The sequence below is a fragment of the Pomacea canaliculata genome, linkage group LG4, assembly GCF_003073045.1.
Source record: "Pomacea canaliculata isolate SZHN2017 linkage group LG4, ASM307304v1, whole genome shotgun sequence".
In the NCBI taxonomy this organism is placed as follows: Eukaryota; Metazoa; Mollusca; class Gastropoda; order Architaenioglossa; family Ampullariidae; genus Pomacea; species Pomacea canaliculata.
In genome coordinates this window covers 10,399,643-10,423,357 of record NC_037593.1, presented here as the reverse complement: position 1 = coordinate 10,423,357, position 23,715 = coordinate 10,399,643, and the positions used below count along the sequence as shown (strand labels likewise).

General features: G+C 36.5%; 2 protein-coding genes across 6 annotated transcripts in view; one reads left to right on the top strand and one right to left on the bottom strand.

Annotated features, from left to right (window-relative positions):
• Positions 1-1,736: 1,736 nt before the first annotated feature.
• On the bottom strand, positions 1,737-19,888 carry LOC112563351 (pre-piRNA 3'-exonuclease trimmer-like). Of its 3 annotated transcripts, none has more exons than XM_025237271.1 (22): positions 19,825-19,888; positions 18,973-19,024; positions 18,596-18,669; positions 18,329-18,365; positions 17,425-17,500; positions 16,178-16,225; positions 14,564-14,658; positions 14,164-14,264; positions 13,786-13,877; positions 13,498-13,580; positions 10,954-11,014; positions 10,495-10,564; positions 10,188-10,273; positions 9,751-9,824; positions 8,731-8,798; positions 8,338-8,391; positions 6,835-6,877; positions 5,942-6,041; positions 5,538-5,627; positions 5,306-5,394; positions 4,255-4,353; positions 1,737-3,216 (listed from the first exon to the last, which is right to left on the bottom strand). In XM_025237271.1, exons 5-22 carry the CDS (start codon positions 17,467-17,469, stop codon positions 3,147-3,149), a joined length of 1,368 nt encoding a protein of 455 aa, XP_025093056.1. In that variant the 5' UTR covers positions 17,470-17,500; positions 18,329-18,365; positions 18,596-18,669; positions 18,973-19,024; positions 19,825-19,888; the 3' UTR covers positions 1,737-3,146. The 3 variants fall into 3 exon arrangements, with proteins under 3 accessions (XP_025093056.1, XP_025093054.1, XP_025093055.1); XM_025237269.1 differs by lacking the exon at positions 19,825-19,888 and adding an exon at positions 19,534-19,660; XM_025237270.1 differs by lacking the exon at positions 19,825-19,888 and adding an exon at positions 19,229-19,510.
• Positions 19,879-23,715, top strand: part of LOC112563350 (tectonic-2-like) — a 21,109-nt gene continuing 17,272 nt past the window's right edge. For all 3 annotated transcript variants that reach the window (XM_025237267.1, XM_025237266.1, XM_025237268.1), the window contains exons 1-5: positions 19,879-20,063; positions 20,518-20,602; positions 21,035-21,138; positions 21,383-21,441; positions 22,754-22,865. In XM_025237267.1, coding sequence (XP_025093052.1) covers positions 19,997-20,063; positions 20,518-20,602; positions 21,035-21,138; positions 21,383-21,441; positions 22,754-22,865 — 427 coding nt within the window. In that variant the 5' untranslated portion in view covers positions 19,879-19,996. The remainder of the gene's footprint in view (positions 20,064-20,517; positions 20,603-21,034; positions 21,139-21,382; positions 21,442-22,753; positions 22,866-23,715) is intronic.

Below are 23,715 nucleotides of genomic sequence, written 5' to 3'. Positions count from 1 at the left end.
TGCTGTAGATCATTCTATACTTCTACATAGAATTCAGCAGTCTTTTGGTATTCATGATGTTGCTTTGTCCTGGTATCAATCCTATCTCATGGACTGAACTCAGATTGTATGTGTTTACTCAAACGCTTCTGTCCTGAGAAATGATTTCCCTCAGGGATCTGTATTGGGTCCAATACTTTTTTCTGTTATATGCCTCCCCTCTGTCTGAAGTTATGTCACGCCATGCCATGTCACTTGTGAGTTATGTTGACGATACACAGCTTTATCAGTCAGCTACGCTTACTGAACTCTCTGGACTACTGACACAGACACCGAAATGTATAGATGATGTCAATTCCTGGATGCTCCAAAACAGACTGCAAGTGAATGACGATAAGACTGAATTGCTGCTTACTTGTCCAAAGAAATTTCTAAATCATCCTTCTCTCCCTCAGTCTCTGTCTATAAACAACTTAGCTATTCCTTTCTCCACCTCTGTCCACAGCTCTGGTGTCATTCTCGATCAGAGTTTGACTTTCTACCAGCAAATGTCTCGTGTCTGCTAAATGCTTACCTTGAATTTTTGTAGTATCAATACCATTTGTCATTATCTCACCACTGATTCAGCTAAAACTCAATCTGTGCCTTTGTGCTCTCGAGGATGGACTATTGTAATTATCTTTTGGCTGGTATTCTTCTCGATAGACTTCAAAGGATCCAGAACAACGCTGCTGGTCTCATCTGTAGACCATCTAGATACAAACATGTCACCTATCATTTGTTTTCTTCACTGGCTGCCAAGTGCCAATCGTGGATCATATAGCCTACAAACTTTCCACTCTGACTTACTCTGCTGTTTCTGGCCCTGGTCCCCGGTACCCTCCAAACTCTCTTCCATTTATACACCCGCACGACCTCTTCGCTCATCAAGCTTCTGCGCGTCCCACTAACTGTACTGAGACAAAGATGTATGGACAAAGGTCTTTCTCCTTCCAAGCCCCATCAACTTGAAACCGATTACCCATCAGCCTTCGTCACTCTGATTCTCTTACCACCAAACTTAAGACACATCTTTTCAGATCGACTTCACTGTGACCCTGACAGTGCATGACATGTCTGCAATTTGTGTATGAGTAGTGTCTGTTGTAGAAGTGAGCGTGTCTGTTATATGCGAAGATGGATGCATGGTTGTTTATGGTTTAGTCTATGATTTATGAAAATCGCTCTCAGCAAAGATTTGTGGATAGGCGCTCATTATTATTACTTTCATCTCCAAAATCCAGGACGCCAGTGATTTGACTGTACTATGGAGACTGACAGTACGATCTCGTGCAATGGTTCAGGTCACTCAACAACACAACAGCCTACTTGAATTGTGTCAAATGTGTGCATTAGAGGTGATTGTAACTGAACAATCATTTTGCTACCCAAAGTTTTGCTTGGACAGGATTTAGAACAACAGTATCATTTAAGCCCAACAAACTATTTGATTTGCTTTTTCCTTTCCAGTTGAATTTTTAGTAATGTCGGTTTGTTATAGGAGAAAAGTGTCTATCAATATTGTTAGATCCACAAACCATTTAAACATTTCCATATGATAACTGATCCTCCTTCCTTGAAGAGAGCAGAATCCCAAATACTTCAAGCTAAGTCTTAATAGAACATATTTCTACATTCTACTCACAATCTTTGCATGTTTTCTATTAAGATCAATTGTCTTTTCAAGAACAGACACCAGAAAAAAGAAAATCTCCACAAACTCCATAGGAAGCCAACTTTACTCTCATGTAGGACAGAATCAAAAGCTCAAGGTATTCAACATCTATGCCCTAATATTATCTCATAAAGAAGTTACATTCTCAAATAAGTCACACAAGATCTTTCCTTCCTGAAACTATGTTGACACTCTGTGTACAATTTCTTATTTAAGAAATGCTTAATCATCTGACCACTCTCTCCAAAATTTAACACACAATACATTGGTCTTTAACTACCAAGATCACATTTAAAGTTGTTACCCAATTCCAAAGAACACAATGGAACAGATAGCCCTATATACTCAATAATCAGTAGTCTTGGAGATATCATCAGGACCTTACATGGGTTTTCTGTCAGTTTTTCTTGAATGGCTAAAACCATTAGTCTTGTGTCTGTCAAAAGTGGTCCTCTTCAATAGGAACCTTCTGTTATGGGTAATTTTTTTCTATCTTTATGCATAAAACACTGGCAAGAAACAAACTTAGAGCCTCTGTGTTCTCATCATCATTCGGCAATCAGCCACCTTTTTGTTCCTCAAAGTAGTAATGCCTGTGTTCACCATAATTTCCTCCTGAACATATTTCCAAATCTTTTTAGGGTGTACCCTACTTGTTATTCATAGTCCTTTCACATTTTTCTAATTCATACATTCATTTTACTTCTTTATACCTCTCTTTTCATATTGCACCAGCCAACTTCCATTCCTGCTACCCCCAAATACTCATGGTCTCTTTTAGTTTACCATAAGTACCTTTACTTAAATTATACCCATGCTCCCTTTGTTGGTTATCATTTTCTGATAACATACTTTTAGAACATTGAAATGCCATGGTCGCTTATACCTACCAGATCAAGGTAACTTCTGAAATTAAATTATCCTCACTTTCCCAATACACAAACATCTAGTGAGGGAAGTCTGATCTGTTGTTCTAGTAGTTTTCTTAATCGTTTGTCCTAAGAATGTGTTTACTATTAGCATGTATTGTCAATAATGTTTCCTTGGCCAGTATTCTTATGCATAAATGTGTTGGACTGTATTATCACAGCACACATAAGACCTTTTTGAAAGACAAAACAAACACGCTGTTCTTTTGAAGCTGCTTAGTCAAGCTTTCCCCATTTTTAGCTGATCACAAATGTCCATCCTTTTAGTTTTAAAGGTTAACCCAGGAAGTAAACTGGTGTCAAATAGTCCCAAAGTGTAAGCAAACAACTCTGTTCACGTCAGCCTTCAGCGACTCAAACAAATTTCAGATCATGCTATGTCTGCTTCTTCCGCCAAAAAAACCCTCAAAAAATGATAATAATCACAAGTTCTTGTGAACTAATGTCAGCACTATGTTCTATTAACCTCTCAATTTCACTTCAGAAAACATCCATTTCTCAGTCAACTGAAACACACTCAAAGACTAGGAATCTGTTTTGATTAAAGAAGCAAAGGCCCATATGCAGATTCCTCCTGATAACACAAGTCCTGACCTGAAAAATAAAAGCAGATTATGTCATGCAACATTCTGAATTCTTTTGACATATTTTTGCATATACCAGTATTAAAAAATATATATATAATGTACATTTCCCTGCATGAAAGCAAACTTGATACATTGGGCTCACAAAACTACAAACGATCTAATAGTTTAACATACAAAGGAGTACAAATGAAGATGCATGCAACAGCATACAGGTTGAATTCTGCATGATGCTGCTTTGATTATGCTATCTAGCACATACCCTGCATTACTGTATGCATGGTGATGCAGAACACACAACATATTGTATACTATCCACCAGTAAGACAGTTCCTTACAATACACTCCAATATTTCTTATGCACTCGAAGCTGCTTAAAGGTATGAGCACAGAGCTCCACACAGTGGTTACAAAACAAAAAAATACATCCCACTAGACCTTTAAGCAGATCATAAATACAATGACCCCCAAAAATAATTTCATACTTAAAATATAAATGTAACTTAAGAATGCTTCTGGTGACATTTTAAACATCTATGTCCTTTATTATTACAAGATAAACTGACATCAAAATTTTGAGCATCAAAGATGATCCCTTCTCTACTGAGCTGTCAGGGGGAAACCATATCCATAAATTTCACAAACTGCTAGAACTCAAGTCTGGTGGTCTGTCAGCACTACAGAAGCTCATCAGTCTTCATGAGTTTCTGGCAAGATCATTTGTTCATGCCAAAGAATCTATGAAAAGACAATGACAGATTTTTTACCCAAGCCACAGTGAAATGCTGTTGCTGACCCATCCCCGCTATCACATGCTAAAGAACCATTAAATGGATCCCCATGCTTTTGGCCAAAATTTAATGATGGTTTAGTAAGTTTTAGCAGATGCTCGGTGCTAGTTTAAGTACTAACTAATCATCTGTTTGGTGTGAAATATCAAATGTGCCCTGAACCAACAAGGAAAATTACAGAAATGGTAATTTCAATAATTTCTTTCTGTCTTGTCCCTTCACCAATGCTCTCATAATTATCTATTTCAAGCACTCACCATAAAACCAGCTTTGCTGCTGGTGAATGTTTCCAGAAGTGATATCTCGTCACTCTGATGTAATGGTGACCTTGGAACGCTGTGAGGATTGCCTTAGCACTAGGTTCACAAGACAGAAACTTATTTTCAGAGGAAAGTAAAGATAAATGGTAACAATTAGTCTTTTTCTGGTTGTTGTGGAATGAGATCAATGAGAATTAGAGACTATCCTTTTCTCAAGTTTATATAAGGGTAGTGCCCATTTTTCTCTTCATGCCTTCCCAAACCCTCTATGGAGTCTGTCAATAAGTCAGGTATCCATAATCAATCCTTATTAATCTACTTTACCATATCTAGTGTATCGTTTCATTTTTTTGTGTGTAAAATATGGTCAACAGTATTAGTTAACGTCTGAGGGAACCTAGAGTTATGGAGGATTTTCCTCTAACTCCCATGAATATCAGGGGCAAACTGCAATACTTCTTTAAGTACTTTTTTTTTTAAAAAAACAGCTAAATATCAATATAATTTTTAGCTAATGAGGCATTTCAACATTAAAAAATTATATTTCTAGATAATTACATCTCTAACTAAGCAAGGCAAATTACAAAAAGATCATAATAAAAACAGTAATAATCATTACAGATAAGTTTTTATCCTGTTATGTCAAAGACCATAGTTTCTACACATTACTTACAGGTTAATTTGTGAACTTTACATTCCAAGAATATTATACATTATACTCTCCAATAGTAATAACCTATTGTGGGTGTATTCTTAACTGATACTAAACATTTCGTATATCTCAATATTTAGACAACCAGTCATATGTAATACATTCCACACTGTGCACCTTCCATTCTCTACAACAGTGCTTTACAGCTGTTATACATAAGCAACTGAAAAAAACACAAATCTTGACAATGAGTATGCTTATCCTGGTCCACAAACTCTCGACATCAGTTGTTGTCCTAAGAACCTTTTGAGATTTTCTTCTGTAAAGAGAATTTAAAACAGAGCGAAATGTGTGATATTTACATTATTAAATGAACCTTTACAAAAATGAACTTACCAAGAAAAATTTCCAGCTGCCACAAGTGCTGTCCTGGAATTTTTTAACTGGACATCTACCGTGCCATATGACGAAAACCACTCAGCTAGCTGCAGCAAAAGATTGGTAAATTAAAGCACTATAATTAGAATGCTTTCATGTTTTTGTAGTCAACGTTTTAATTTTTTATAACATAACCCTGCCAAGGCACAACACTTAATAGTGAAAAAAGACTAAACGCTCCAAGTCTCACCTGCTGTATATTCAACCTTTGACTTCGTTTCCGACACGTAACAAACAGGTGTTCTGGGCGAGTAATAGGAGGGTCTCTGCCATCCAATGACTGGAAAGAAAAACATAAGAACAGAGAACAAGTAGCCTGTTTTAGCAAGTCATTCAACAAAAATAACAAAAAGTCACGAGTTTCTATTTTTAGGTGTGCACATTTTATTGTTTTGGCTCTGGTATTTTTTGTGTTACTTTATTATGCTGCATGCCTTCTTATTATTAATTTTGAAAAAGTTTAAGCATGATTTTGACAGACTTTTTTTCTGTATTAGTATACATGACTTATGGTGCAAAGTGCCCCATCAATGTTTCTTCAGTTCCTGTCCAATGTCTTTGTTTCATTACTTTAATATATCATTTGATACTCACAATGTGGTTGAGAGTGGCCCGGATGACATTAATACAGTTACAATAAGGTGCAGCAGCTGAAAGGTACATGTTAAATGAGCATGGACAGGTAGTGATTATCCTGCAATAAAGAAAATGTTTTTATTTTTTTTCTTCTCTTAATCTGTAAATAAGTTTTTTTTTTCTCAAAACAGACCTACATAGGCAAGCATGCACACAAACACACATATACAACAAACACAAAAGATAAATTACTACTAGTCCTACATTACATCATTTTCTGTGTTATTCATCTAAATGAAAGTAGGTAACTGAATACCTAAGATCAACAGTTATGAAGTTTGTAATAGTAGGTCAAAATGCATTTTTTATGTAAAAACAAACTTCTCACACGATTAATATCCTTATCATGATAGACACCTAATGACTCTTCACCAAATGGACGCTCAGACTGCTGCCTGATTTTCCACTTACATCCCCTCCCCCCCCCCCAAAAAAAAAATTGGGTTAGGGTGTGGGGGTGGGAATATTCTTGAATGGCAAAGTAGTGGAAGGGAGCATACTCATGAGGGGGAAAAAAAGCCTCTGCAGTGGATGAGTTATTCCCCTTACTTAAGCTTCTTTTTTTCCCCTCTTAATGTCTGAATTATTATATTCACAATGTGCACAGCATGAGCACGGTACACCAGCACCAACTGTACACTGTGTATATGTGCACAGTTAACTGTAAATGCATTAAGAGAGTGCAAGGGGACAAATATTCTTTCCTGTATGTCTTTGATTAAAATGGATAACCCATAACTGACACAATAAAAACTAAACTTATCAAAATGTTTACAGAAAAAAGTGTTATCAACCCCAAAATGTTTTTTTAACTTAAGAGAAAACAAAATTTTTGTAAAGACTGGCTTTACCTTTCATTTCCAAATTTAATGATGTGGCATAAACGTAGAAAAACTGAAAATATACATCACATTCATGTATGAATGCACACACACATACACATAATTATTATGGAAACTTCTGTTATCACCAACATAAAAGGAAAGTTTTAAAGTAATCTTTAAGCTAAGACCAAGGCTATTGTTTGTAATCTATTTAATCTGTTTGCAGATAACACAGAACAGTTTTGCTGGTTTAATCAATCATTTTTACCTTGACACTTGACCACAATCTGTTGTGGAAAACTGGTCAAGTGCTGAACAGTTTGAGTGCTGAGATATTTCTTTCCTACATGAAATAACATCAATGTATTTAACTGGTTCCTGCACCCACTAATAACTACCTTCTACGTTAGATTTCTATTGTACAGCATCCGTAAAAAGATGGGTTTCTTTCCAGCTATCTGTTTTTCCTTTACTCACACCAATACAGTGTAATGACTTCTCCATCTCTTTTAGTTCAATTATTTGAGACCTCTATTTGTTGCTACTTTTACTCCTTTCAGAATATTAGCTGCATTATGGTCTATGTTTTCGTGCAGCTGACTTTACCATAAGCCATACTGAATGGCCGATTCAGATACACTTATGTCACTCTTATACTTGGTGTATTCTTTTTCATATCAATTGTATTTTTATTTTATTTACTACTTCCTTCTTTTTTAGCACTAGAAAGTTTCTTGGGTGCCATTGAAGACTGTAAAGTATATGTATGCATATGTAGGTTTAAAAAAAAAGAAAGAAAGATGTGAGCACAGCACCAGGAGGAGCGAGAAGCAGTTCGAGTTCTAAGGTACCACTGAAATGGGAAATAATCTGACTACAGCTAGGTCAGTAAAAGGGAATTTTTTTTCTTTACAGGGAAGCACATTTCCTAGAATAACCTAGTGGTTAGAGCAATGATGTCTGAACCCAAAGGTGTCTATATTGACATGTGTTTAGTGTGTGCACTTTTGGGCTTAAACTGATACCTGTGTAATGCAGTATGCTCCTTCTGCCTGACCTACTATAGCCATGTTGATACCTGTGTAACACAGCATACTTCCTTCAGCAGACCCACTATACCCAGGTTGATACCTGAATAATGCAGCAACTTCCTCTCTGACTCACTTGCAAAGTGGGCACCTGACTAGAAAGGCTAGGGAAGGTAAGATAGTGAAGGACAGGAGATGAGCACCACCTTCAAAAAAGCTTACCCCAAGATAAATGAGGGCTCCTTAACAGCTCAATCCCCTACAACCATAAACTGACCCCAGATTAAGTCAGAGCATCTAAACACATCACTCCCCTACAACTGTAAGTTTGCAGAACTACTTTTACCTCTACTTTTTTTACACTTATTTGTAACTGTTGTTACAAAAGAGTGAAACCATTCAAGAAAAAATAACTATGACTGTAGCATCTTAGCTAAGATTTTCTCCGTTCATGACCACATAGCTAAAGACAGCAAAGATTAAAACATAAATAGCTCCTCACTGATTCCAGACTGGTATGAGTCAAAGCCGGCTTCATGTGGTGCATCCTTACTCACTAAATAAAAATGCATAAACAGAATTACAGGTGAAGATAAGCAAAACAGCTTGCTGTCTCATCCACTGAAGAAATAATGATTAACAAAATGAAATTGACAAACAAAGATAACAAAATACTTTTCATTTATATAGCACAAGATATAAGAGTTACATAATATCCCAATCATAAAATTGTTTCAATGAGTCCATCAAGATATATTTTGTCAATAAACCTCAACAAATATAACAATTATATTTTAGTGTATTATATTTACTGCTGACATTGAGTGTAGTGTGTGTCTAGTATAAAGTTTCTATCAAAATAAATAATTTACTTTATATGCAAGTATTAACTCACAGTATCGGTCAAATCCTTTTGCAAATGAAATCTTAGGCATATGCATGACACTGTTTGTTACTCGACCACTGGAGAAAGTAAAACACAATAAACAATTACCAATTACTAACATGCATTAACACATAAACTCAATTGCACAGTTTCTACGATTCAGTTCTATATATATATTCAGGTCTTTAGCATTTTATTAGTTAACTGTATTCTGTTGGTTTGGTGGCTGAATGTCTTTTGTATCATAACATGTTAATGTTGTTTTTAAAGGCATTTCTTTATCATCGGTTATCATGGAAAATGTGAACTGCTTTGGTTGTGAAGTATAATTAGCGGTATCATATTGTTGCTGGATGTGCTTGGAGTCGGAAGGCCACTGGACACATAGGATTTATCGCGCATGAACGTGTAGAAGAACAGTCGTGCATTGAGAACGCTGGATTTATGTGCCACTAGGGGGGACCTGCAAGCAACTCGGAATTGACAGTGAAGAGGTAAAATGTTACTGATGTGTTGCCACTCTGTGAACCGAGAGGATGGGGGTCTGTCCCTGGCGCTGCAGCCTCTAAGCGAGAGGTCAAAGATGCTTTTTTCTTAGTTACTTAACAACATAGTGAAACTTTCTCTTACAGTTTCTCCATCACCAAACAAATAACATCGGGCAGAGGATGAAAAGAAGAAGTTACCACGAGAGAGATATTTAAAGTTAAAATACCTTTTGTACATTGTATATAAGCGGTGAGAGTGAATGTCAGAGAAGTCGAAGTCACATGTTGTAGTCAGAGTCGAGATAGCAAAGAGTTCTGTACGCTATTGTGGGCGTGTGTCACCGATTGTTTAGGTGTCATGTCAGGCGTGTGTCACCTTTAGTCAGCGAGTGTCGCTGTAATCAGAGCTGTGAAGCATGTGTCACTGTTGAAGTAGCAAATGTACGTGTAAGGGGACACAATAAAGGGATTAATGACGTAACACTAAAGTATGCAGACAACCTGAAGTAAAAGCTTAAACATTTTGTTAGTCAATTCACACCTTTCTAGGATGTGGCACAACTGCATCAAACTAACAGGGCCATTGATATCCCTTCTTAGTATTCTTTCAAGCACCTGTAAACACATTTGAAGAGTGTCAATTATTGACATTATGGGAAGCACATGGGTTAGCAGACTATTTCAGCATCATCTTAAAGTACTTCTGCTGATCCTGGTCATAACAAAAAAGCAGACACACTGGTATGTTTCACAATTTTAAAAATATTTTCTTGCACGTGTTCATTCTTTTAAGAACAGCAGTGTACCTATGTGTATTTAACATGTAACCAGTGAAAGTACAAGATTCATAAATATCATAATAGTAGCTTATCATCAACATAAAAGTTTCAAAAAAAATCAAAGGTAAGCACCAACAATTTCTTCAAAAGCATTTTAAATATTGTTAATCAGCAAAAAAGGTACAATTTTAAGCCATACTTTCCTTGTCTTGAAAGCCATGTGCTTTGTGTCAAAGATCTTGGGAAAGATTTCATGCAGCTGCTTTTTAAAACTGCAGTATTTGACTAAAAAGAAAAAAGTAAAACCTAAACAGTAACCTGAAACTTTTAAAAAATAAACAAAGGGTAAACAAAATACATAGCCTCTCCACAGAGTGTTTACCTGTTCACAAGTTATCAGGCCAATTCATCAGCAATTAAAAAGAAACTAAACAAAAAATGCATAGCTTTTCAGACTAAGAAATATTGTTACATTTATCATTACATAAGATGCCATAGTCACTCACTAGGAAGTGGGTGAATGAATTTGTCAAAAAGGAACAATAAGTCCATCAACATGTTGTGTCCTACCAGAGGCTGCAATGCAAGAAAAGTCAAGTGTTTTGTGAAAGAATTATTCAGCTGTCTCTCTGCTCTTCAAGTTGGTTTATCAGTATTGCTCTAACAAGACTACTCCCTCCACACACAGACACATACACCCACCCTAAAGCACAGCTTTTCATTTCCTAAGCTTCACACTTAATTCTATCCATGTGATCCCGACAACGACTGGTGATGGTCAAGGGACGACTGACTGATACCAAAGTATTCGTCTTTGTTAAGAATGATACATTCTGACTCCAAACCATTACCCATCCAAAACTGGAAAACAAAATTCTCATTCATGGTATTTTAGCTTTTGGTTCAATCAACTTATCTTATCAAATTTTACATAGAAATTTGGTTACTAAAGATAAGTCATATACCTTTTGGTATTCCCTCATGACACGAAACACTCGTGTAAACCCCAGTAAGGATTGTTTCAATCTGAAACAGTTTAACGAAGAACACACACTTCTCCTTTCTACCATATGATGATGATGATGATGAACATTTTTATATTGCTTTTCCAAAGATTTTATCTAAGCATTTTACAGAAGTGATAATCAGACCTTAACAGAATCACTAACACCATGCACTCATATTGGAACATAACAGACATGCTCACTTCTACACCAGACGCACGTACACAAGGTAAATACAGACACATATATTCACACTCATGGTCAGGACATGGTCGCAGTGAAGTCTCTTTTCTGAAAAAAATGTGCCTTAATCAGAGTAATGAAGGCTGATGGGTAATCTGTTCCAAGTTGATGAGGCTTGGTAGCTAGAAAGACAACTCTACCTGGAACCCCCCCCCCTCCCTCTTCGTCTCAAGCCTGGATAAAGGAAGGCTGGCCATGTGGCTAGCAACTAAAAAACAACCTCTGCTACAAAAACTGCAACTACATCATTACCACTACGACAGCCTGGGCAGGAAGATCCCTCTTTAGAGGGGGCCTATGATGTGCGCTGATGAAAACTTTCGGGAAGTCAGCTTGCTGACCAATCTTCTCATGGCCAAGGCCAAAACCAGGATAAGGACCTGGAACATCAGAATCCTGTACGACATGAAAATCAGCTCATGAAGCCCATGAGATGAAGAGTTATGGCATCAAGGTCCTTGGTCTGTGCCAGACAAGGTGGAATGGCAGCAGTCAGACCAGATTTGCATCAGGGAAGACTATCATCTACTCTGGACATGAAGCCTCTGGCCATTACCACACCCAAGGAGTAGCAGTACTGATGACATCGGAGGCTGCAAGGGCACTAACAGTATGGGAACCAGTTCCCCCACAACACATTTCAGCTCAGTTTGACTCCAAAGGAAAAAAGATCACCATCATCCAATGCTATGCACATACCAACGCAGCAAAAGAAGAGAACTTTTACAACTCCCTACAAGTGATGGTTGATCATATTCCAAAACGGGATCTGAAGATCATCATTGGCGACACGAATGCCAAAGTTGGAGACGATGACACAGATAAAGAATACATAATAGAATAGCACGGTGCAGGCAACTGCAATGAGAATGGCAAGACTTCTGTTTGTTCAATGACCTTGTAGTCAGAGGTACAGTTTTTCCAACAGGACCATTCACAAGACCACATGGCATTCATCAGATGAAAATACAGAAAACCAGATTGACCACATCACCATCAATCACCAGTTTAGAAGAAATCTGCTGGATGTCAGGGTAAGGCGTGGCACAGGTGCACCCTCAGACTACCATGTGGTTTGTGGAAGCCATGAAGATCAAGCTGAGGTCCTTCCCTGACTCATCTGGAAAAATAAAGCCAGGCTTGCATTCCATACTCTGTGACCTGTCTGGAACTCCAAGGCATTATCTCTGCACAACAAGATTCACATCTTCAACACCATCAGTCCTTCTGCATGGATCCGAGATCATCACTAACAGGATTCAGACATTCGTCAACAGATGTCTGCACAACATCCTTAACATCATATGGCCTGAGAAGATCTCCTTAGACCTGTGGGAGAGAAGCAACCAAAATCCTGCCAGCCAAGATATCAAGAAGTGGACATGGGGCTGGAATGGTCACACCCTGCAAAACTCAGCTGACAATTTAATGAGAAAAGCTCTCGACTGAAACCTATAAGGGAAGCATAGGGTTGGGAGACCCAGACAGACATGGTAGAGATCAGTCCATGGCAAACCAGAGGCAGCAGGGATGACATGGACCCAACTTAAGATGCTCAGAGCTTGATCCACTGGAGTGGAGTGATTGTGGCCCTATGCTCCACTGGGAGCAAAGAGGACTAAGAAGGAAAAATACCTCTGGCCAAACGTTTTTATCTTAGTGGAACTCAAAGAAGCTTAATGTTGGGAGATAAGCAAAGAAGTTGTGCGGGCATTTACTTAGGAGTGAGTTCTGATAGGTACTGAGGACCAGTGCTAGATACAGTGGAATAAGCCAGAGTGGAAAGTTTATAGACTATACAATCCACGACTGGCAGCCAGTGAAGACAACGAAAGAGGGGTGATATATGTTCACACTGAGATGGTCTGCAGATGAGGCGAGCTGAATTATTCTGGATACTTTGAAGTCTGTCAAGAAGACACTTGGAAATGCCAGCCATATCTAATACATTTTCAAACAGCAGCCTATCAATATACTATTAAAGCAGTTTTTCCATGTCAATTTTGGAAGGGTTTAGAAGGAGGTAGTTCTGAACACAAACATACCAGTGAAGTAAAGACAATGGCTATACGTATGATATATGATCTACCCATCGGTTTTCTGACAAATCTGCTGCATCATTAGAGTAGATTACAGTCATAAAAATGTCTCAATAACTCCTAAGACACACCGAAAGAAAAAAATATCAATGCCTATCCCTATAACCCAAAGAAAACTTTTCAATTGTATTTTGTCACATCCACATGCAACATGCAAAATTACCTCTCTTGATCTCTTTCTTTATCTGATTCCCTTTTCATCTCTAATTCTTTCCGCCTCTCTGGAGTTATTCGTTCAATGGCAATCTAGAGGATGAGAAAGACCATGTTATAACTGGTCCATATTATAAACTGGCAAAGGTCATAACAACAAAGAGAAGCAGTTTTTTTCTTCCAATTTGATGTAACAATGTTGATGAACAGCAACACACAAATAAGACAACTTATGAAAGGTATGACAAACACTAAGCTTGTTAATGTTCAAAAGATTAGGAGGAGATGCAATTCTTACATTCTTAAAAGGATCAATTGAGGTCCAGACTTCAGGAAACCGTTTGCGAATTTCTGTTTGGATGATGAAGTCATTCCACAACTTGCCATCAGCTGGTCAGGAAAATCAATGTGCAGTCCAGAGATTTCACAATTGAAGGAATTACCAACCAAGTTTAGTGAGAAATTTTTCAATAACAATTGCTAGTAAATAGATAAAATTTCTTTACCAGAAAATTAATATTTTCATCCACTTTTTTTAAGTCACATGAAAAAGATACATTGCCTGCTTATAACCATCACCAGTCCATACATAAAAGAGTGATGGATATGGGAGGATGTTTGAGGGACTATTGTTAGGGATTATAGTTATTAGTGTTACATAGTATGTGGTACCTACATGGCTGCTGATGCAGTGTGAAGGTCTGGCCCACAGAACTGCTGACATACCAAGTTGCCACCATAGAACACAGTGACTGGATGAAACTTTCATCCAATGGTCTGTACAAGGAAATTTACTCATATACCAACATTATAAGTCAAGGAAAAAGAAGCCAGAAATACAATAAAATGATAGCACTTGGCTAACTTTTAATAGATTATGCCCCTGCTGATTTCCTTCTGCAAACAACTGTGACTGACTTCTAGCTAACTGGCAAGTATTAGATTAAAAAAATCCTTAATTTAAGAAAACACATTTCACAAAAATCAGGATACTTTTATTGGCAGTAATATTAGCAGAGAACAAATATCCAAATAAAGAATCCGAAAGGACTGCAAGAGAAAACACAGCCACTCACCTGTGGAGTCCAGAGAATAATACACCTGAGCTGATGCACTGGCACAACTCCCTCTCCTGGTCTTCATTCAGAAAGGGAACTCCTTCATAAGCAAACTGCAATATCATCAAAATTGCAATACAACTTAATCCACAAAATCAAATGTAGTCATTCTAATAGATTTTAAATCATCTTTCACAAATATGTGTGTTAAAATCATTATGGTTCGGAACAACTGAAATATTATGACATTTTTTAATTTACTGCACATTTAGCAATCAGGTCACAAACTACAATTTGCATTCTGTAATCAGAGTTGAAGAAAAGAAAATAAGTTTTATGTTTTATTTCATTTAGACCATATAGATGGTAATTAATTGCACCTCCTTCAAGAAGCTGTTTGGCATCTGCAGTCAAATAGCTGGACAGCATGGCAACACCACTGCCCACTACCTACCCTGCTTCACAGCTACTGCAAGTTTTCGGTATTTCACTAGCCAGATCTCAAACATTCGATCTTCCTTAGACTAGGTGTCGAAGCCTGACAGTATCTCTTGTGATGTTCTCCTGGGATACTATCTAACCAAAATTCATCCAGTCTCTGGGGCCAACTTAAAGGTGGTTATTCTGAAAGCCAAGCCAGCATTTTGCCAGTTAGACCCACTGCCCATAAACCTTCTTCTTGATTGCTTAGATGTTTTATTTCCGGCCATCACAAATATTGTAATTGCAAGTTTGTCAACTTTTGTTTTCCCATCTTTGCGTGTTATGCACACTGGACTTTGCCAAACCAACCATGCCGCCTGCTTATAAGTCTGTAGCCTGGCCTTACTAAACAAGGTTCTTAAGCCGACCTATGCATCAACATTCTGCTTGAATCCACCACTATCAAGCTGCTCGCACTCTCCATACTATACTGGACAGTCATGCCCCACAGACTTGTTGCCTTGTCACCAGGTATCCCCATTCTCCTTGGTATACCACTGTGGGTCCTGAGCTTCTGGAGATGAGCAGAGCGGGAGTAGCGAGTCACTAGACTCACCATGCATTGTGCACTGTCAGATTTTTCAGACAGCCAGGAATCATGTTACATTATTCATTGTGCAAAGTCAACATTCTACTCTGAAAAAAAATACTTGCTTCTAAAACCACTGCAGTTATTTAGAGCTAGTAATAGTCTGCTTGGAAAATCCAGTGTCGGTATTTCTTGAGCAAGAACTCTCACAGAAATTTGCTGATTTCTTTACCAATAAGATTGTATTGATACACCATAAGCTGGACTCTGCTGTTATTCCATCTTCATCTGTGTCAGATACAGTTTACAATGGTCCTAAGTTATATGGCATTGAGCCAGTTAGGGAACAGTTTAAGGAAATTTGTCTGAGGAGCAGACCCAAAACAAATGAGCTCCATCCTATTCTCTCCTCTCTGCTTTTTTATTGTCTAGATGTCCTGTTACCACATATATTATTAATGCTTTAGATCACAACTGCTTGAAGCAATTACAAACCAGTTTAAAACCTGTCCTTTTTGTGATTCTGGAAAACACTGTTCTTTCGTAGCTTATTGTGCATGAATACTGCAACCTAATGCTCACACCTTTAAATAGAGCAAGACATAGAATAACAAAATTACCTTGTTGAAATCAAAGTTGAACTGACACAAAAACTGTATGCTGGATGCCTGAAAAATATACGTTCATTTTGGTTGGCATAAAGTTATTAATTATATCAAAAGGAGGATAACCCTGAAGACAAGGGCAAACTCCAAATGATTTCATAATGACAATCTCAATAATTGTCACAAACCTGCTATATTTTTAAAATCATTCGGATAGGAAGGGAATGGGAGCCAAAAAAGGGCTGTTGGATGGCGAGTGATTTGTGTGGGATTGGTGTATGGGTGTCTTATGATGGTCACTTTTTTGTTTAAATGTAATGTGGTCATTGAGAGGCTCCACTTGCAAAAATTGTTAAGATCAGGGCTGAGTGACTTTGCTGTAGTTTTGTGTCTTTGAGTAGGATGGGAAAACCTGACAGTTTCCCCCTCAGTATTGTGGAGCAAAGTCCTGACCAGACTTGTTAGAAGTGCTACTTTATTCACCTGAAAGCCTGCTGAGGTGAGTCTGTCAGTTGGGTTGACTAACTGTAAATTATTAATTGGAAAATATTTGATTAGTGGCATTGTAAAATTTAAGCTGAATGATTATTAGATTTTAGAGGCCTTGTGTTATGTCCAGACTTTTTTCTTTATCTGTGTGTTCTTTGTATATTGGTGCACCAGTCTTACAGGGCTATAAGAAGGGCAGCAACTGGGGAAAGACTGTTGTATCTGTGTTTTTTAATGTTGGAACTCCAAGCCTGATGGCGTAGCCTTCAAAGAGGACTTTTTACAAAAGTGACTGTAATGAAAGAAATATGTTGAAGGGGGAATTATGGTTTGTATCATGTGTTTATAGAATACATTAATCATTTTGCGTTGAATAATTTTCAATACCATATTATTTATTACATTTATTTTTTTATTTTAAAATTCAAACCTTTGTTAATGCTTTTTTTATTTTTTCTAAGTAACAGAAGAGTTACATATGACAATAATATAAAATGAACTGTTTTGTGACAAATGTAAAATAAACTGATCTCACAAGTCCATAGTTCCAAGCCATTCAACTTACAGAGCAGAGATGTTCAAGCATACTACTTTGTAAAAACATGCAAGATGTATAAAACAAAGATAATATATTTTTATGTAAAAAAATTCAGGTAAGCGTGTTAAAATTTATGATGTTGAAGAATTATTTACAATACGACAGCGTGCTTATGACTACAATATAGAATATGGGCTACCAGATTAAATATTAAACAAAAATGTATTTTCCTCACCTGCCATACAAAACAGCTATCTACACTTCCAAAGCTTACAGGCATCAGAGGTATATTGAAGGTGTGAGCTTCATAACTGATAAACACCAACATAGAAAATAGAGTGGTTTTACATTTAGCATAAATGTTTTCATAAAAATGACCTAACGTGTGGCCAGGCAAGTGCTAATTTACAAGTTTAAGTGTTTGTGACATATATGAGGAATGAGGAGAAAATTCAAATAAAGCTAAAAATATCACCCTAAAATTGTTTGTAGAAAGCAGCATTTTTTTTTTAATGTACCATGTTTCCCTGAAAAATAAAATCTAACCTGAAAATAAGACCTAGAATGATTTTTCAGGATGCTCATGATATAAGCCCTACCTCAATATTATCCTTAATTAAGATCATCAGCCAGATCAACAGATTTCATTTATCCGTTAAAATACACGACAGGTGTATGGAAGTATAAAGTAATGACATTAATATATCATAAATAATATTATTACATTCATGCTGAAAATAATGGATATTATAAATTATAATTATTTGTTTGCCAAATGGGACCTTTGGATGAGAGGTATATTCCCATATAAAAAGGGAGTTGCAAGAAATTCAGGCTGGAATTCAGGATTTGGAGTGTTATAACAATGTTCCAGAAGATGATGAAATAACTGTATTAGAATAAATGTAGATTTTTGTACATGGAAAACCATAATACCTTTTTCAGAGCAAAAATTAATACAAGAACCAGTCTTATTTTCAGGGAAACAAGGTAGTAAAAAGGCACTAATAATACTGTTTACTGAGCTTGAAAGAAATTTTTGTTTACATCAGTAACAACCGTACATGAAAATGAACAAAACTAAAGTAATATTCCTCCCCCAAAATCTAGCTTAGTAAGGAAACCTATTTGGGATTTACCTGTTACTGCTTTTGTCTTGGATGAAAATTGACAAACCTTCAGGAAAAAGTGAACAAACAGGAAATAAATGGCATAACTACAGAATCTGTCAACAATATGTCAAAACTTAATTATCTCTGAGCACCTGTTGAAAAGATGATTAAATCTGATTATTTCTTCAACTATCTTTCATAAAGAATATTTGGTATATTTTTGAAGTTTTTATTACATGCCAATTGGTCAGATACTTAAGAAATACATCATGACAAACTTATGTCTCTACATACCAATTTGACAAACCGATAAACGTGATACATTCTTGCGGAGTTTTTGGTAGCGCTCTTCACTTGTGTCAAAGAGGCTGTAACAAGAATATTTTAAAAATAAATTTAGAAATTTAACCATGATTGTTACCTCACTCCACAGAAAATCTTTCCCTTGGAATTCTGATTTAAAACACAGATTCCATACTGAAAATATATTTTACAGAGATGGTATTCTATAGCACATGTACTAATATTTTACACAAGCAACAGTGATTTATTAACATATCCAAAATGAACCGCATCTAAAGTACTTGGTGAATGTATAATTCCTATTTTCTTATAGTAAAAAAAAAAAATTAACAATCAAAAAATCTTTTAGTCTTTAGAGTTAAAATTACCTAGGGTTGTTCTCTGGTTCCACAACAAGACCTGTGAATTCTGTGTCAATAGCTGTGAAACAAATTACAGCAATAAAAAAAATTCTGACCCTTAAATTAACATAGACATGTTAAAGTATACAAGTCACACAGCGAGAAAAGAAATAAAATGAAAGGTCAGCAACTGGGTGCGTAATGATGGTACCAATCCTGGACTCCTAAATCCTACTACACTTCAAGCAGATGATTGCTTGAGCAAATGTTACATTGTGCTCACCATTGCCTTCTGTGGCCAATTCATCTTTTCATCTCAAACTCACTTCTAGTACTACTCATTTTAAGGCCCAGGTACAACATGTTAAATACTAGCTGGATTTGTAAAGCGATCTGGTGAACTTGCTACAAATAATTGTAGCATAATCTTTAATAACTTTAAAATATTGTTTATGAATGCATCTGTAGTGTGTACGAGTTGTGTGTGGTAAACTACGCAGAGACACAGTCTTCGGATATCTAACGTTAAAGAAAAAAAAAATCTTGTTATTCACAAAGACGTCGCAGCTATGTTTAAATAGTCATTACCAATAAACTCAGCTTGTTTGATTGCTTTTTCTATTAATGGAAAAAACGTTTCAAAGTTTGATCTCAAGACTTCGCACATTGTGTTCTATCTTTAATTTAGGAGGTTTGAAAGTTCTGAAAATAGTAAAGTAACTTGGCTCTGGATTCAAATCTTTTCCGTGATGTAATAATTAGTTATCAAATTATTCGACAAAAAAGATATTCAGATAGCTTTCTACACCTGCAAGTTTTAAAATGATATATAATAAATTAGTGTATCATCAAATTTTATTGCATTTGCCTTATTTTTACCTTATTGTTATTTTGGTCTCGCTTCCTGCAGTCCAATCCTTAAGGTGAGTCCATTAATATACAGACTGTTGACAGAAATGGCGGACACGAGTCTCAGTTGGCGTTCTTGACTACAGCTCTCCGCCATCTACTATAGTTTGCCTAACAAATTTGAAGTTGAAAAACAAAAGCTATGGGATTCAACACACTCGTTATATTTTCCAGTTTGTTCTTTATTTTTAACTGTGCGCAGATTTCCGGTACGTACGGCAACTTTAGATCGTCTGCAATGCTAGTCCAGACACATTTCGCGCTATATATTTATTAATCTGCCAAGGTATTTTTGTAAGTCGTATGTATCTCATATGTTGAAAATGACAAGATCTTTTTGTAATGAGAGAAAGCGTTCTATATTTGGCGTTATTTTTGTAATACTTAAGCCGTAAAAATTTGTCGACTTAGGTCTTGTCAATCAGTAGTATATATGCAGACTTGTAAAGTTTTTGATTATGGTAATGACACCATCATTAGTAAAAAGACAATGTACCATCAATATTTCAACATGAACCCTGCTGCAAATAAGTGCAGTTTGTATCTACCGTTTTATTCCTTGGTTTACAACTTAAAGGATGATTATTTTTATAACTGGGAAATTTACATTCTGACATTCCTAATAATTTATGTTATTAATATAACTGTTCTTACTTATGACAGCGACAGCAAAACCTGCACCAGTTGTCAGCTTCTGTGACCAGAAAATGACTCTACCTAGTCAAGGCATTTTTACTGTTAGGTTGAGGTGAGTGTGTAAACTTCTACTGATTATTTAACTGTTTAAACAAAATGTCTTAGACATTGTATCATGCTGCATGCTTTCAGCTAACAAACACCTGATGCTGTTGAAGTTAAATGAAAACTGTATTGACTTAGCATAACATGATATGGCTGAGTCGCCAGCCCAAAGCACAAAAGGATACTGAAGAAAAGACCCTGAATGTCCCCCCCTCCAGGATAACTCTAATCACTACAGACATGTCGATCTTTTCTGTAAAAAAAATCTTTTCATAGATTAGATGTTTGTGCATGCATTTATGTACAGGTTTGTGTATACTTTCTTCTATAATCCTAATGCACAAAGAAATTTATCATGCACAACAGAATAGTGTGATAACACTCAGGTTATATGACTGGAACAATCTTGTGGCTTAAATTTGGGTTTTATCTATTGCAGTGAGGCTGTCAGTGTGAATACAACAGTGACAGTGAACTGCTCTATGGTTGATATTGCAAAGCTGAGCATATGTAAAAGACCAGGTGTAATCTGCTGCAAGTCAAGTAAGTTTTTTTTTTTTTTTTAACCATTAATAGATACTAGAACTACAACCTTGATTTACAGATAAGTGCTTACAACCATGTCTTCTGCCACATTTTCTCTCCCCACCCCCCAAAAAAATTGTCATCCATGATTTGTGGTAAAAGTGTATAACTGACTAGAAATAGATCCAGATTTTTAATATCATCTACTTCCAGTAGTAATCAAGCTTCTTTTGATATTTGTTTTACTGTTTCTTGCTTTCAGACTTTACATCGCTGACATTTGACACTGTCATAGTCTCTGCTGGTCAAGCAACAGCAACTGTAAGTCTTGTAAACAAAAATTGAAAAACAAAATATTGAAAGAGCAGATAAGGAATATCTTTAAGAAACATTTGCTAATGTAACAGAAGCAAACAAATGTAGCTCATATGCTTCTAGTAAAATCTCAGAAGTATTGATGTAAAAGGATGTTGTGCTGGGTGTTGGTATAGCAGATATGCCCAGATTTTTGGCACCTTAACCCTGAACAGAACATGACATGTATGGGTCAAGGTGATGATTCTGAACTGAACAAAGGAGGTGTCTATTTGAAGGTAGTTTTTTCATGTGGCAGAGAATGTGACAGGCATTTTTCTTTCTCAGTTGTCAAGTGTCTGTCTTCACCTTTTCTAACTACAAAAGTCCATGAAAAGACTTCTGGTCCCAGATTTTCTGCATTTGTCTTTTCCATTGCAAAGTTCTTGTGATCATTGACTAATCCCATTCATGACTATTTGTGTTTATATTCATTTTTCTGGTTAATAAGACTTGTTTGTCTTATCCATTAGCATATTGCTTATATGTCTGATGTTTAATTTTTATGGTTTATCATGTTTACCTAAACCTCACTACACAATAGCGGCTGCTTTAAATACAGTAGGATACAGTGAGCTTTCATTTTGTCAACTGTTTTGGATTTGATTGTGGAGTCTGTCATGGATATTGTTGAATTGCTGCAGCTGTAATATGTGAAGCTGCTTTCTTATCTGTAATGTTATAATAGCAGTTAACATAGAATCTTTTTTCTCTTGGTGCAGCACAGTTATTTGAAATGAGTTGTAAAGACTTTTTAAAGCCCCCAGGGCAGAGTTCACATTGTGTCTACTATAGACTAGAGAAAGCCCTGGGTTCAAGGACTAAATTTTGATGATGATCTACAGTTTCTCTATTGTTTTCACTGTCATCAGTACAGCCATATTCAAATGATGGTGAGATAGATGCTGGCCTGAAATTAGTAAACTAATACTTAGGTTCATTATTTATTTTACCTTTCAACGTTGTGTTGGAGATTCTTCTGGAGAGAAAGATGGAGTATGATATGGTTTTGATTCACTCTTTCTTGATACAGTGATGCAGGTGACCATAAACTTTGGTATTTTATTGAATAAGCATAACATTTTTGGTGAAGTTTTTTGCTGCTAATATTAACAATCTCTCAACAATGACTGAAATGAGTGTGATGTGTAAGTGGTGCTGCAACAGAGCATTGAAACTGCTACATGTTGTGGAATACAGAAGGTTACCTTTTGACCTATCTGATTATTAATATTGAGACCTATATACTTATGTAGGACTTGGTGTCTTTACCATACAGATCACATTCAACGTGACCTCTGAAGGGGAATGCATTGGTGTACAATGCTCAGCAGCTTCAAACCAAATGAATGCAGATAGGCAATATCAGTACATGACAAACAGCTCTCTAGGTAAACTTTACTTGGACTTTCTTAAAGTTTAAATCTGTTGGGTTGTCGGGAAAGTCATAATGTGTTTTTATGTTTTCCTAAGGGCATTTATTTATGTAAAGAACAAAGATCAATGATATGTTGCCCGCTTTGTGTGATAACATTTTGCCATCTTTCAGTGAGCTTCATAATTCATTGTTCATAGAAAAATCTGTCTTTATTGACGAAAAACTGTACAAGGTGTTAATTTACAGCCTAATCTTAATTGAATGTTATTCCATGCAAGGAGTTTTGAAGAGCAAAACAAGTTTGAATCTGACTACAAAAGGTCAGGTGACTATGGTGGATGTGGCAACACATCCCATCCGAGCTTGAATAACTTTTCATAGGTGATCAAACATGTGTGTCCTCTCATGTTGTCATGATAGCACAAATCCTTTATGATTAACGAGGATTCCCTCAAACTGTCCTATTGCCGAGAGCACACATTCAGATTGATTGGTTAATTTCTTGGATGGAGCTTGAAAAAAACACAGCATCTTTAAAAACCCACCATACTGAGAGCATAACCTTCCTCTGAGGAATATCATTTGAAGCGAATCATCACGTTGGGACCAAGACAGCTTGCACACAACACTGCTGTAAAAAACTTCTCATCACCAGTTATCAGTTACTTCAAGGAAAAAAAAGGATACACACGGTAAAATGAATATTTTTGAGTTCCTAAGGAACCCAGATATTGAGCTCGCTTATGTATCCCAGCTTTTTTAATCAATCAGGGTTAGCCAGTCCTCTTTGTACCATCTGGCATGTGAGACGACAAGGGACCTCCATCTGGTTCTGTCTGCTGTTGCTCTTAGGGCTGTCTCAA